Source organism: Octopus sinensis, linkage group LG18 (genome assembly GCF_006345805.1).
Source record: "Octopus sinensis linkage group LG18, ASM634580v1, whole genome shotgun sequence".
NCBI classification, from domain to species: domain Eukaryota; kingdom Metazoa; phylum Mollusca; class Cephalopoda; order Octopoda; family Octopodidae; genus Octopus; species Octopus sinensis.
Genome location: NC_043014.1, coordinates 6,738,320 through 6,755,095, shown reverse-complemented (window position 1 = coordinate 6,755,095; position 16,776 = coordinate 6,738,320). Strand labels below are relative to the sequence as shown.

The 16,776-nt window shown below is 39.7% G+C and overlaps 1 protein-coding gene across 3 annotated transcripts in view; it reads left to right on the top strand.

Annotated features, from left to right (window-relative positions):
- The window catches only part of LOC115221645 (probable pterin-4-alpha-carbinolamine dehydratase), a 43,354-nt gene extending 34,384 nt beyond the window's left edge, over window positions 1-8,970 (top strand). The window contains exons 1-4 of one of the 3 annotated variants that reach the window (XM_029791848.2): window positions 712-866; window positions 5,431-5,565; window positions 6,997-7,077; window positions 8,427-8,569. In XM_029791848.2, coding sequence (XP_029647708.1) covers window positions 864-866; window positions 5,431-5,565; window positions 6,997-7,077; window positions 8,427-8,528 — 321 coding nt within the window. In that variant the 5' untranslated portion in view covers window positions 712-863 and the 3' untranslated portion in view covers window positions 8,529-8,569. Of the gene's footprint in view, window positions 1-711; window positions 867-5,430; window positions 5,566-6,996; window positions 7,078-8,426 lie in introns of those variants that run through there. The other 2 variants (XM_029791846.2, XM_029791847.2) reach the window with 2 other exon arrangements.
- The last annotated feature ends 7,806 nt before the right edge of the window (window positions 8,971-16,776 follow it).

Here is a 16,776-nt window from a genome sequence, read left to right as displayed (position 1 = left end):
TCTACGATGAGTCTACGATTTTAAAAATAATTTACCGTTTTTTTTTTCCATTTTAATGCATTTTTTCGCTATTATATAAGGGAAGTAACTCTCTAAAAATGTCTACGATGAGTCAACGATTTTAAAAATAATTTACCATCATTTTTTTTTCCATTTTAATGCATTTTTTCGCTATTATATAAGGGAAGTAACTCTCTAAAAATGTCTACGATGAGTCAACGATTTAAGAAAAAATTTACCATAATTTTTATTTCCATTTTTAATGCATTTTTTTGCTATTTATTTGGCTATAACTCTCTAGAAATGCTTTATAGTTATTTCCCCTTACAAACCCGAGCAACGCCGGGCGATACCGCTAGTATATATATAAAAGAATTTTTTGCGTAATGAGATAAAAAACCAAGGCTGTATATATAGCTGTATATATATATATATATATATATATATATATAAACCCCTTACATGTGAGAAAAACTGGTTGGCTAGGCTTTCTCCCTCGCCTACCATTCCTGTTATCTCTTACTTGCATATAACCACCGTCACCAAGGCAGATATTTTTACCCGCCAACCACCAACGAATGCTTCGTTCCTTCCCCCACCTGTTATGTGTGTCTATATACATATTTATATGTGTGTGTATATATGTATGTATACATGTTTCACAGGCCCGCATTCGCAGTGACAAGGCCAAGGAGAGAGAGAGAGGGGGGACGGATAGAAACTTGTCGCTTCGCGCAATAAAACACAATCGCTAGACCTAGGCCAGGCTGTGTGACACATAATTACTCCGGTGCCCGTTTTGTTTGCACAAACTCAAATCAAATCTCTGTATTCTCTCTCCCTTTTTGTCTCCAACCAGAAAAATGGTATGTCCAAAATAACCATTCACTTTTGTTCTTCGATTATTCACTTCTCACACAATCCGTGTTTAAACGGTTTTTTTTTTTATTTTTATTTTTTATTGATTTAATTTTTTTACGAGTTGTTTTTTTGGGGTTTTTTGTTGTCTTTTTCACAACTGCTCTTTTAAATTCTTTCTCACGCGTTGAGCTAGACTGAGGCCAAACTGGAGCACTTGAAGCATTTCCTACAATAGTCTCAGGTCGATTAATACCTTGTTTATATATATATATGTTATGTATGTATGTATGTGTATATATATATATATATATATATATATATATATATATATATATATATATATATATATATATATAGGCGAAACTCAAGAATATACACCCGCTTTTTAAGGGTTTGGGTTTTTGTTACGCCGAAAACGGTTGGTGTGCGTATTCTTTACTTTCACTATATGTATATATATATATATTGGCACTCGGTCGGTTGTGACGACGAGGGTTCCTGCTAATCCGATCAACGGAACAACCTGCTCGTGTACCCTTAACGTATTTCTTGGGGAGAGTGTGACAAGACTGGCCCTTTGAAATACAGGTACAACAGAAACAGGAAGATAGAGTGAGAGAAAGTTTTGGTGAAAGAGTAGAGCAGGGTTCGCCACCACCCTCTACCGGAGCTTCGTAGAACTTTAGGTGTTTTCGCTCAATAAGCACTCACAACGTCCGGTCTTGGAATCGAAACCGCTACCCTAACCACTGGGCCATTGCGCCTCCACATGGTGTGTTATATCCTTGAGCAAGACACTCTGTTTCCCGTTGCTCCAGTCCACTCAGCTGGTGAAAATGAGTTGCACCCGTAATTCAAAAAGGCTACCCTTGTCACACTGTATCTCCCTGAAAACTACGTTAAGGGTACATGTGTCTGTGGAGTGCTCAACCACTTGCACGTGAATTTCTATTAACACTTGGATGTTAATACATACATACATATATTACGTATATGTGCAAGTATATGTGTGTATGTTTTATGTGTGTTTATCATTAGACTGTGGCCATGCTGGGGCACCGGCTTTTAGAATTTTTAGTTGAATAAATTACTTATTTCTTTTTAAACCTAGTACTTATTCTATCAGTGTCTTTTGCCAAACTGCTCAGTTACGGGAATTAATTTAATATGTGCATGTGTGTATAATATATATATATACATATAGGTACGATACAAGTACCATAACGGAGGCCCCAGCATGGCCACACAGTCTAATGACTGAAACAAGTAAAGGAGAAAGAAGATAAGTCTATGTTACTGGTTGTCTTAAAGATGTAAGGTTTGTGTGTTTAGGGTTAAGATTGTTTGTTGTCGGTTGTTGTCTTAGTGGTGGAATGTTGATATATTAACTCTTAATTAAATACGTCAAGTAAATAAAACATTTTTTTCACTTAAAAATCTAGGTTAATTGTCGGCGGAGTGTGTTTGGGATGGCGTTGTCTTTAGTTTGCAGTGTGGTGGGGTAAATCTATCAACATTTAACTGAGGGGTTGGTGGTTCAAATCGCTTACCTTTCAACTGCCAAGTTAGTTAGTTAGTTAGTTAATTTTTTGGCTCAAAAAGCAAAAGCAAGGCCATGTAGGGGGACATGGAGTTATGTACAGGGTGGTGTTCATGTAAAGAGTTCAGGCCACTTGAGGTCAAGGGAGACTTTGAACCGAGCGGTCGTCGGCATCTTCACCATCTCGTTATCTTAGTTTGGTGAAGGCACATGGCCTAGTGGTTAAGCTGTTGCACATGCAATCACTAGATCGTGGGTTCAATTCCTGAGTGGGCAGCATGTTGGATTCTTGATCAAAACACTTCATTTCGCGTTACTCCAGTCTCCACTTTCAATCAAGGCAGGGAATGTTGGCTTGCTCACCTAGCCAGCAGACTCGCATCAATCGAAGGCTAAAGTGCATTGTGATCAGTGACGTGTAACAACATCTAATAGCCTGGTCAGTCACATGATTGCTGGACTGACTCCTGTGCAGGTGGCACGTAAAAAACACCGTTTTTGAGGGTGGCAGTTGCCAGACTGGCCCTTGTGCCGGTGGCACTTTAAAAGCACCCACTACCACTCTTGGAGTGGGAGTGGTTGGCGTTAGGAAGGGCATCCAGCTGTAGAAACTCTGCCAGATCAAGACTGGAGCCTGGTGCAGCCATCTGGTTTGCCAGTCCTCAGTCAAATCGTCCAACCCATAGTAAAGCGGACGTTAAATGATGATGATGATGAATATTACAGGGTTGCTATTAGGAACATAAAAAAAGGAGAATATTTTGGCCAGATATGACTGGTTTAAATGCTTAAAGGGTTGAAGATGATGAGACATAAAAAGGCAAGAACTGAGGGTTGGGGCTTGCACATCAGCGGGTTTTAGTCCTCGAAATGCCCAGGTAAAATTTCATTTTGAGTATTTTTGTTTCATTTTATGGGTACCTGCTGTACAGCATGTGGGGACACATTGGGCATTGTGGGGCTCGGACATTACTGGTATAATCCTTACCAAGGCGTCGAGCTGGCAGAATCGTTAGCGCGCCGGGCAAAATGCTTAGCTGTATTTCGTCTGCCACTACCTTCTGAGTTCAAATTCCGCCGAGGTCGACTTTGCCTTTCATCCTTTCGGGGTCGATAAATTAAGTACCAGTTACGTACTGGGGTTGATATAATTGACTTAATCCGTTTGTAAAGAAATAGGTATTTTGTCTGCCGTTACGTTCTGAGTTCAAACTCCGCCGAGGTCGACTTTGCCTTTCATCCTTTTGGGGTCGATTAAATCTGTACCAGTTACGCACTGGGAGTCGATATAATCGACTTAATCCGTTTGTTTGTCCTTGTTTGTCCTCTCTGTGTTTAGCCCCTGGTGGGTAGTAAAGAAATAGGTATAATCCTTACTGGATCTATGGATCTCATGCATTTTTATACCCTGTTGTTGTTGTATTGTTGCTGTCTGTCCACCAAATATTAGGTGCATGTCGGATGTACCGGCTACTAACTTTTTATCTTGTGTGTGTGTGTGTGTGTGTGTTATACTTATGCTGCAAAGTGATGGTAGAAATGTTAGCACACCAGGCAAAATATGTAGCCATATTTCGTCTGCCGTTATGTTCTGAGTTCAAATTCTGCCGATGTCAAATCCGTGTGTCTGTCCTTGTTTGTCCCCTCTGTGTTTAGCCCCTTGTGGGTAGTAAAGAAATAGGTTGGTTGTACTTGGTGTTCTCCAGTATTGTTAGTAAGAAGAAAGAATACCGCACCCCTGGTCATATACCTCGTTTTAATGCCCACATTTTTATGTTTCCTATTTCTTTATTGCCCACAAGGGGCTACACACAGAGGGGACAAACAAGGACAGACAAAAGGATTAAGTCAATTACATCGACCCCAGTGCGTAACTGGTACTTATTTAATCGACCCCGGAAGGATGAAAGGCAAAGTCGACCTCGGCAGATTCTGAACTCAAAATGTAAGGCAGACGAAAATACCGCCCAGCGTGCTAACGTTTCTTATTTCTTTATTGCCCACAAGGGGCTAAACATAGAGGGGACAAACAAGGGATTAAGTCAATTACATTGACCCCAGTGTGTAACTGGTACTTAATTTATCGACCCCGAAACGATGAAAGGCAAAGTCGACCTCGGCGGAATTTGAACTCAGAACGTAATGGCAGACGAAATACCTCTAAGCATTTCGCCCGGCGTGCTAACGTTTCTGCCAGCTCGCCGCCTTATCTTTCTGTTTCCATGAGTCAAATGGAATTCACTGAGGCAGATTTGATTTTTTTCCATGGCCTAATGCCATTTCTGTTGCCAACTCTCACCTGTTCCCAATAAGCAAGGTATTTTTTTACTCATGGCTTGACATGTTTCCACACAAGATTGGAAACAAACCACACCACTTGTATGACGGTGACACTCGTTTACAACTAATGTGTTATGTCAAGACAAAGAGGCCCAAAGAAACACATGCACAGACTGTGGTGTATGTGGGAGATTCGAAATAAAGGCACCCACCTTCTCTTGCTCAGATGGAGACCCTTCAGCGGTAACGGATCCTTCAACACAGCCTGACCCAAACGCTAGAGATAGCAGCTGCTTCACCCAACCATAACAACGTGATGACCCGTCTTAGCCCCTCGATGACCTGACTCGAAAAGGCAGAATTCCCCGCTTGCTGCGCACGCATCACGACTGCCCTTTCCGGTCAGCTCCCCAGCTGCTGATGTCATCCCACACAGACAACGGGATTCTTTCAGTTTCCATTTACCAAATCCACTCACAATGCTGTGGTTGATCTGGGGCTGTAGTAGAAAACACTTGACCCAGGTGCCATGCCATGGGACTGAACTCGGTACCATATTGTTGGGAAGTGTACTTCTTAACCACGCCACTACTACACCTGTACCTGGAATATAAATATATGAACCAAGCAAATCATTTTTCTCTTCTGCCATTGTTTTCCATTTCATTTTTATTTCAATCTGTGAAATCTTGGGGTTTTTTTTTTTTTTGTAAATTTTAAAACAAATTTTTATTTATTTATTTTTACAGGCAGCTGAGAAAACATCAAAACTGACCAGTGAGGAAAGAGATGATGTCCTTGCCCCTTTGATGAAAGAAGGATGGACCATTGTAAAAGGAAGAGATGCCATCTACAAGGAATTCGTTTTCAAGAACTTCAACCAGGTAATTCATATTCTGTCTGCTTTTCCTTACAACGGATACATTTTTTTCATATATCTCAGAGAAATAGCCTTGACAGAAAAGATAATGTCAGGAACTCGCAGCTGAAAGGGGTTATGTCCCCCCTAATCACAATATCCACCTACAAATTGCAAAGACAGTTCTTCAGAAATTCCAAGAATTGAGAAACAAGATGAGGACACGTAAAAAACACCATCTGACTGTGGCTGTTGCCAGCGCGGCCTCGACTGGCCTCGGTGCCGGTGTCACGTAAAAAGCTCCATCCGATTGTGGCCATTGCCAGCCTCGTCTGGCCTCTGTGCCAGTGGTATGTAAAAAGCACCATCCGATCGTGGACGTTTGCCAGCCCCGCCTGGCACATAGAAAGCACCCACTACACTCATGGAGTGGTTGGCGTTAGTTAGGGCATCCAGCTGTAGAAACCTTGCCAGATCAGACTGGAGCCTGGTGCAGCCCCTGGCTTCCCAGACCCCAGTTGAACTGTCCAACCCATGCTAGCATAGAAAGCAGACACTAAATGATGATGATGAATGCTTATTTATTTACATTGTTTTGAATTCATCATCATCATCATCGTTTAACGTCCGCTTTCCATGCTAGCATGGGTTGGACGATTTGACCGAGGGCTGGTGAACCAGATGGCTGCACCAGGCTCCAGTCTTAATCTGGCAGAGTTTCTACAGCTGGATGCCCTTCCTAATGCCAACCACTCCAAGAGTGTAGAGAATTAATCATACATTATCTCAGTGCTTTTAGGCTTCAATAAAGTGATTATTTATTTTCAGAATGGTGTAGCAGGGGACATGTGAGGGGCTGGTTTCTGGCTGTTTTGAACATAATAAAACAGGTAGAATATTTGGATTGGATTTGGTTGGTTTAACCCTTTCGTTACTATATTTCTGACCGCATTGATCGCTTCAAACAATAACTTCCAGACCACATCATACCCTAAGCCATGCTGACTAACATTAGTTTCCCTGTATAAAAACTAAATCCACAACAGTACCCAGTATTTGCTTCACAAATTTTCCAATTCGGAATCAATGCTTGATAACATGAAACTCCAATCCATTCAAAGTTGAAGAAAAATCGATGTCGAAAAAAATGTGGAAAAAATCTCCAAAATTCAGGGAATTAAAATTACACGTCAATCATGTACAAAACTGTAGATGACTGTTACGAAGTATAATCACGTGTTTTCACGAATGTACTAAAGAGATTTGCTCTGATATTCTCATTTAAATATGAATAGGTAAATTTGGGCGGTTTGGTCACATTAACCAAAATTTTTTTCGGGTGGTTTTGGGCGGTTTGGTAATGAAAGGGTTAAATGTCAAAGGGATGACGTTGGTTGGTGAGTTTGTTTGAGCTGTTTTAATCACAATGCCTTCCTTTCTGGTTCCTCTTCTACAGTGTTTCGGTTTCATGACCAGAATTGCTCTAATGGCTGATAAGATGGATCATCACCCAGAGTGGTTTAATGTCTATAATAAAGTAAGTATCTCTGCCTGTTGTTGTCTGTCTCTCTCTCACAATCATGAAATATGAGTTTGATTCCCAGGCTGGGCTGCGTGTTGTGTTCTTGAGCAAGACACTTTATTTCACGTTGCTCCAGTGCACTCAGCTGTAGAAATGAGTTGCGACGTCATGGGTGCCAAGCTGTATCGGCCCCTTTGCCTTTCCCTTGGATAACATCAGTGGCGTGGAGAGGGGAATCTGGTATGCATGGGCGACAGCTGGTCTTCCATAAACAACCTTGCCTGGAGCCTATAATCGTGAGGTTGTGAGTTTGAATCCTGGACCGGGCTGCGTGTTGTGTTCTTGAGCAAGACACTTTATTTCACGTTGCTCCAATTTACTCAGCTGTAGAAGTGAGCTGCGGCGTCACAGGTGCCAAGCTGTATCGGTCCCTTTGTCTTGGATAACATCAGAGGCGTGGTAAGGGAAGGCTGGTGGGCATCGGCAAATACTGGTCTTCTATAAACCTTACCCAGATTAGTGTCTTGGAGGGGAACTTTCTAGGTGCAATCCCATGGTTATTCATGACCAAAGGGGGTCTTTACCCTATATATATGTTTATGTGTGTGTGTCTTTGTGTCTTTGTTTGTTCCTCTGTCCCCATAACTTAGTACTTATTCTATCGGTCTCTCTTGCCAAACCACTAAGGCTAAAAAGACTAAGTCCTGGGGTCGAAGAAATCGACCCCAGGACTTATTTCACCCTATTGACATGATCTTGGGACAATTCAAGGCAGGATATCTAACGACAATAGGGGTCACAGGCTGAGGAATGTTGGAATACCATGATCTCAGGTGTGTGCAAAAGATTCCCAAAATGTCCAATGTCATTCCCTGCATATCTAGTTTTATATCTATTTCTTTACTACCCACAAGGGGCTAAACACAGAGGGGACAAACAAGGACAGACAAAGGGATTAAGTTGATTACATCGGCCCCAGTGCGCAACTGGTACTTTTTATTTATCGACCCCGAAAGGATGAAAGGCAAAGTCGACCTCGGCGGAATTTGAACTCGGAACGTAACGACAGACGAAATACTGCTACGAATTTCGCCCGGTGTGCTAACGTTTCTACCAGCTCGCTGCCTTGTTTTATATCAGTGACCTCCATATTTGCATGTATGTATGTGCATACACTCACAAGGCTTTGGTTGGCCCAAGGTGCCACACAGCGGGACTGAACCTGAAACCATGTGGTTGGGAAGCAAGCTTCTTACCACACAGCCATGCTTCTGTCTTTGTGGAAAATTTTGAAATCTTGTTTTACTGTCGTAATTTTACAATTGTTTTTGAAATTATAATTATGCTTTATTTCTGGATTCCAGGTTCAAATCAAACTGAGCACTCATGAATTCAATGGTCTGTCTCATCGAGACATTCGTCTGGCGACCTTCATCGAGAAAGCATCTAAATCAGTTTTCGACTAGGACCGGTCGAGAACCGAACCCCCCACCTCCTCTTCCTCCCCACCACCTTTTTTTCTTTCTTTGCGAGGTTGTCTACCGCTTGTTGTTCTCACTTAACCTTCATTTTTCCACTCACGCCCAACACTTCGGAGTAGTAAGTAGGAGTGGCCATGGTGGCATTGGTGGTCGTTGTGCCATGCGTTTGCCTCCGGGCCCCCCTCTCCTCCCCCGCAGACTCACTAACCTCACCCCAACCCCACATTCTACAGGTAAGCCAAAACTTTTCGTAAAATGTCACTCCGCTCCACCCCTACATTATTTCTCACCTCCTCCGCCCACCCACCCACTACACTTTCTTCAATATCAGGAACAAAAAAGAAAAAAATAATAATTTTGACTATCGAAGATGTTTCTCCATTTTGCAGCACAAAACATGCAATGATTAAAGACAAAATTTGAATAATACTAATAACAATAATTTCTTCACACACACACACACACACACACACATATTAGAGATAAAACCACTATTAGGCAAATCAGTGAAAATCATAAGCCAAAACATAGAAATAAAATTAATTAAAAAAATATATAAAAAATATAAAATTCCAAATTAAAATATTTAAATTAAAGTTAAAATTAAAATTATTTAAATTAATAATTTAAACTTATAAATTTTAAATATATATATATATATATTTTATTATTTTTTTTTAAAAATAATATAATTATCAAAAAGTATTAAAAGTTTAATATAAGATAAAGACAAACATGTAATAATAATAATAATAATAATAATAATCTCTCTGTTCCCAGTTGCCAAAAGTCTGCGTGCAAAATAAATGGTTTTGCAGTGGTGGCCAGCTGCATCCTGAGCGTCACAGAAATAGTAGTAGTAGCAGCAGTAGTAGTCGAGTGACCAGTGTATAACATTTGCTCCATGTCGGGTCAGAAGTTGTGAAGACCAGTGTCCATCTCCCACCTGTATATCTATCACACTCTGGCCAATAGAAGGTTGCCACACCCCTAGCTAGTTCCCTTGTGAACGATCTCCTTTATTGACCCAAACATCCTTAAATCCACTAACTGACCCCTTTTCACTCACTGGTTGAACAACGTCCTAAATCCTTAAATCTTTAAAAATGTTTTAGGCCGAAGGCCGCGGCCATGCTGGGGCACCACCGCTGTTTATCTATTCTACAAAGATTCAAGGCTAGCAGTGACCGAGTTTCATCACTGCTGTATAAATCTTCAGAGTGGTTGCCACTGTTGGAATACTTTCTTCTCCAAGGCGGCGAAAGCTGGCAGAAACGTTAGCACGCCGGGCGAAATGCTTAGATAATTCTTCAATGGATATAAAATATAGAATATTGTGAAATGTCAAACTTTTTTATTGAGTTAGAAAACAGAAATCTAACGGATACAAATTAATTTATTAATTAATCAACATATAAATTAAATTGTATCCGTTAGATCTCTGTTTTCTAACTCGATAAATATATACTGTAAAATATGTGTGTGTGTTTGTGTGTGTATAATATACTGTACAATTTGTGAGAGTGTATATATAATATACTGTACAATTTGTGTGTGTGTATGTGTATATATATATATATATATATATATATATATATCAGTAGCAATAAAGGGTGAAATTAATTAATTTGGAATAATTATCAATTACACCAAGTAGATTTCGGCATGTAAAAGCCTCATTCGAGGAAAATTTAAGTAATACTAAGTAATTAAGGGTTTAGCAACGAATTGCCTCACCAACACACCGAATTTAGAAATAGCAGTCAAAGAGATATAGCTATTCCTTCTACTAAAAGGGGGGGTCTCAGTAAAAACACAGCACTTGCCTTTCAAGTGCTGTGTTTTTACTGAGATCTCCCTTTTAGTAGAAGGAATAGCTATATCTCTTTGACTGCTATTTCTAAATTCGGTGCGTTGGTGAGGCAATTCGTTGCTAAACCCTTAATTACTTATAATATATATATATATATATATAATATATATATATATATATATATATTATATATATATATATTATATATATATATTATATATATATATATACTATTTTTTCTAGTTTCAGCTCAAAGCCGCGGCCATGCTGATGCACCGCCGTTATATATATATATACACACACGATATAGTGCATATTTATACACATAAGGAATCCACACTTAGGGTGAGATTCAACACATTAGAGAACCACAAAAATAACGGATAAAATTCAACAGGAATAAATTTGGAAATGAAAAACATTTACCATTTAATACCTCGGACCAAATTGGTTTCTGATCTTCTTTTAGCAAGTCGGGGGGAACTCGCAAGGTCTGATCTTCTTCGGCGAGGTCCAACCTAGGGTTAAAATATATAAGACAGAAGACAAGCACCGCTACCTGTCTCCTGTTTATACTAAGTAACTTTTCAAATTTTTCTGCGCATTCGCAGTCCTACCGTTGGCTACAATAAACCACCAACTTTAACCGAAAATTATCCAAAAAGTTATAATGTTTAATCATATCAAAAGGGAAATGGAATTTAATTAAATTTAAAATATTCAATCAAAATTTACATTTCCAGTGGTCTAACGATATGATTATATATATATATATATATATCCCCTCTCTCTCTCTCTTTCGGAGAGGCACTGAGCAGCTATACGCACACATACACACACGGCAGTAACTTCCACCTACCGAATTCAATCACAAAGCTCCGGTCGGCTCGGGGCTATAGTGGAAGACACCTACCCAAACTGCCATGCAGTGGGACTGAACCCGAAACCATGTAGCTAGGAAGCAAGCTCCCTAACCACACAGCCATATATATACATACATATATATATGTTCTATAGCCAAACATACATACATATGCACAGTATACTTACACACATTTATGAAATACTTATGACTATATTTGTAAAATGTTTATAAAAATATATATTTATCTATAGATACAGATATATGTGTGTGTATAAAATCTTCAAATGAACTTTTGTCACTGACAATCTCGCTTTAACAAATGTTATCTTTAATTGGTCAGAAGTCAATCAAACCACTTACCATTTGACCATTTTCCCCTTTAAAAGATATCTCCCCAAAAGTCAGGATTTTTCTCAAGCCACTGACCACTCCACTCATGGCGTGTCCCTCAGTGGTCTAACCTTTGTCCCCTCCTTTAATACAGGAATATTCTCCATGGGTCAAAGTGTAGTCAGATTTGATCCATTGACCGTTTCACACATTAAATTTATCCCCAGTGGTCAGTGTTGACTGACCATTCACACCAAGCAAAATACAAAATGCTTCTCCCAGTTGTTAGTTTACACAACCATCTAAGTACTGATATATATATACATACACATATAAATATATATACGTATATATTTTTACATATATATAGGTATACATAGATATATATATATATACATACAAACATACATATATATATATATGTATATATACATACATATATATACACACAAATATACATATATATATGTGTGTATATAATATATAAACACATATATAAATATATGTATATAATATATAAACACACACATATATATATATATATATATATATATATATACAAACATACATAAATATATATACGTATATATATATACACAAACATAAGTATATATACATATATATAAACATATAAGTATATATATATATATGTACAAAGATATATACACATATAAGTATATATATATACTTATAAACGTGTGTATGTATATATATACACATACATATATATTCCTCTCACACACATATATTATAGTCCCCAGGGAAACACTGACCATTCTTAAGATGTTTTAGTTCAGTTCTGTCCACTCAGCACCACAACAGGCATCCAAAATCCAAATAGTTGTATTTTTAAGGGAATAAAATTCATTGCAAAATAAAAAAAAAAATAAAGAAATAAAAATAAAATATAATGGACACACAATGGTTTTTGTTTTGTTTATTTCTTTGTCTGTGCGTCTCGGTGTTGTGTTCTGCTGTTTCCTTGCTCTGCTCAAATTTTGCTTTTCTTTCTACAAACATCCGACTTCCACAAGTTCAACCATTAAAAAAGAAAATTTTTTTACATTCCTTCTGTGGACAATTTTATCAAATTTTGACACTTTAGAAACATCAGGTTGTTTTCATCATCTTCAAGGATCTTGAAAGATCTGATGTCTCTAAAGTGGGGAAAAGATTATTTCCTTCAAAACATGTAGGTATTATTACAAAAGTGTATGTATATATATATATACTCTTTTTACTCTCTTTTACTTGTTTGTCATGTGACTGTGGCCATGCTGGAGCACCGCTTTTAGTCGAGCAAATCGACCCCAGGACTTATTGTTTGGAAGCCTAGTACTTATTCTGTTGGTCTCTTTTGCCGAACCGCTACGTTACAGGGACCTAAACACACCAATGTCAAGCAATGTTGAGGGGACAAACACAAACACATATACATATATACGACGGGCTCCTTTCAGTTTCTGTCTACCAAATCCACTCAGAAGGCTTTGGTCAACCCGAGGCTATAGTAGAAGACACTTGCCCAAAATGGGCTTCTTTCAGTTTCTGTCTACCAAATCCACTCAGAAGGCTTTGGTCAGCCCGAGGCTATAGTAGAAGACACTTGCCCAAAACGGGCTTCTTTCAGTTTCTGTCTACCAAATCCACTCAGAAGGCTTTGGTCAGCTCGAGGCTATAGTAGAAGACACTTGCCCAAAATGGGCTTCTTTCAGTTTCTGTCTACCAAATCCACTCAGAAGGCTTTGGTCAGCTCGAGGCTATAGTAGAAGTCACTTGCCCAAAACGGGCTTCTTTCAGTTTCTGTCTACCAAATCCACTCAGAAGGCTTTGGTCAGCTCGAGGCTATAGTAGAAGACACTTGCCCAAAATGGGCTTCTTTCAGTTTCTGTCTACCAAATCCACTCAGAAGGCTTTGGTCAGCTCGAGGCTATAGTAGAAGACACTTGCCCAAAATGGGCTTCTTTCAGTTTCTGTCTACCAAATCCACTCAGAAGGCTTTGGTCAGCTCGAGGCTATAGTAGAAGACACTTGCCCAAAACGGGCTTCTTTCAGTTTCTGTCTACCAAATCCACTCAGAAGGCTTTGGTCAGCTCGAGGCTATAGTAGAAGACACTTGCCCAAAACGGGCTTCTTTCAGTTTCTGTCTACCAAATCCACTCAGAAGGCTTTGGTCAGCTCGAGGCTATAGTAGAAGACACTTGCCCAAAACGGGCTTCTTTCAGTTTCTGTCTACCAAATCCACTCAGAAGGCTTTGGTCAACCCGAGGCTATAGTAGAAGACACTTGCCCAAAACGGGCTTCTTTCAGTTTCTGTCTACCAAATCCACTCAGAAGGCTTTGGTCAGCTCGAGGCTATAGTAGAAGACACTTGCCCAAAACGGGCTTCTTTCAGTTTCTGTCTACCAAATCCACTCAGAAGGCTTTGGTCAGCTCGAGGCTATAGTAGAAGACACTTGCCCAAAACGGGCTTCTTTCAGTTTCTGTCTACCAAATCCACTCAGAAGGCTTTGGTCAGCTCGAGGCTATAGTAGAAGACACTTGCCCAAAACGGGCTTCTTTCAGTTTCTGTCTACCAAATCCACTCAGAAGGCTTTGGTCAGCTCGAGGCTATAGTAGAAGACACTTGCCCAAAATGGGCTCCTTTCAGTTTCTGTCTACCAAATCCACTCAGAAGGCTTTGGTCAGCTCGAGGCTATAGTAGAAGACACTTGCCCAAAATGGGCTTCTTTCAGTTTCTGTCTACCAAATCCACTCAGAAGGCTTTGGTCAGCTCGAGGCTATAGTAGAAGACACTTGCCCAAAATGGGCTTCTTTCAGTTTCTGTCTACCAAATCCACTCAGAAGGCTTTGGTCAGCTCGAGGCTATAGTAGAAGTCACTTGCCCAAAACGGGCTTCTTTCAGTTTCTGTCTACCAAATCCACTCAGAAGGCTTTGGTCAGCTCGAGGCTATAGTAGAAGACACTTGCCCAAAACGGGCTTCTTTCAGTTTCTGTCTACCAAATCCACTCAGAAGGCTTTGGTCAGCTCGAGGCTATAGTAGAAGACACTTGCCCAAAACGGGCTTCTTTCAGTTTCTGTCTACCAAATCCACTCAGAAGGCTTTGGTCAGCTCGAGGCTATAGTAGAAGACACTTGCCCAAAACGGGCTTCTTTCAGTTTCTGTCTACCAAATCCACTCAGAAGGCTTTGGTCAGCTCGAGGCTATAGTAGAAGACACTTGCCCAAAACGGGCTTCTTTCAGTTTCTGTCTACCAAATCCACTCAGAAGGCTTTGGTCAGCTCGAGGCTATAGTAGAAGACACTTGCCCAAAACGGGCTTCTTTCAGTTTCTGTCTACCAAATCCACTCAGAAGGCTTTGGTCAGCTCGAGGCTATAGTAGAAGACACTTGCCCAAAATGGGCTTCTTTCAGTTTCTGTCTACCAAATCCACTCAGAAGGCTTTGGTCAGCTCGAGGCTAAGTAGAAGACACTTGCCCAAAATGGGCTTCTTTCAGTTTCTGTCTACCAAATCCACTCAGAAGGCTTTGGTCAGCTCGAGCTATAGTAGAAGACACTTGCCCAAAATGGGCTTCTTTCAGTTTCTGTCTACCAAATCCACTCAGAAGGCTTTGGTCAGGTCGAGGCTATAGTAGAAGACACTTGCCCAAAATGGGCTTCTTTCAGTTTCTGTCTACCAAATCCACTCAGAAGGCTTTGGTCAGCTCGAGGCTATAGTAGAAGACACTTGCCCAAAATGGGCTTATTTCAGTTTCTGGATACCAAATCAACTCACAGGGTTTTGGTTGGATCAGGGCTATAGAAGAAAACACATGGGCAGGTGTCTTCTACTATAGCCCTGGGCTGACCAAATCCACTTGCGAGTGGATTAGCTAAGTTGGTATCTACACACATTTGGTTTTACAGAATTATAAGAAGAACTTTAGAGTTAAGAAAAACAAAACATGGCTTCGAGTTTATTGTAAATATTACTTTATATTTTCTTAGAATTAAAAAATATTCCCCAATAAAGTAGAAAACCCACAGAATAAAAAAAGGGAAATTTACAAAGATAACAAAAAAATGGTTTCTGATTAAGGCCAGCAATTTTGAGGGGAAAGGGTTTAGAATGTTCTATTGATCTTAGAGTACTTGACCGGCACTTCGTTTAACCCTTTTGGTACCAAGCTGTCTGAGATTGGTTCCATGATACAAACTGTATGTGTGAGTGAGCAGAGATTTATGGTACCAGTAATGCACACCTGTGTGTGTGTATATATATATATACTCTTTTTACTCTCTTTTACTTGTTTCAGTCATGTGACTGTGGCCATACTGGAGCACTGCCTTTTGTCAAGCAAATTGACCCCAGGACCTATTGTTTGGAAGCCCAGTACTTATTCTGTCAGTCTCTTTTGCTTTAAAAGAGATCGAAATGAAAACGGTCAAACTTACACTAGCTTGACCCTTTAGCATTTGCAGTGGCCAAAATATTCTGTTTTATCTTTGAATCGGCCAAATCTGCACTCTAACACCAACTCGTTTTAAAAATAAACAATCACATTATTGATGAGATAAAGCAGTGATTAATTGAAATTAATTACATTTGATGAAGTAATTTGGATGTTAAAGGGTTAAACTGGACACATGTGGCCCAAATAGTCTATTGGTTTTATGTTCAAACTGGCCATATCCAGCCTCTCACACCTACCCTACAATGCCATTCTTAAAAATATACAATCACATCATTGAAATCTTGAAAGTACAAGATAATGAATGCCGGATTAATTCAAAGCAATGCGAGTAATTAAGCATTGCATTTGATAATAATTTGATTGCTCCAGGGTTAACGAGGACAGTTGTTTGAATAAGGTGGCGAGCTGGCAGAAACGTTAGCACGCCAGGTGAAATGCTTAGCGGTATTTTGTCTGCCGCTACGTTCTGAGTTCAAATCCCGCCGAGGTCGACTTTGCCTTTCATCCTTTCGGGGTTGATTAAATAAGTACCAGTTAGGCACTGGGGTCGATGTAATCGACTTAATCCGTTTGTCCCCTCTGTGTTTAGCCCCTTGTAGGTAGTAAAGAAATAGTTATTTGAATAAATTTGTCAATATTTTAGAAATCAATTGAGGCAAAGGCAGTGTATTTCAACCAGAATATGGTAACAAAAAGGGTTAATGGACCCCAGGGGGACGAAAGGCAAATTTGAACTCAGAATGTAAAGAGCTGAATAAAATACAAGATA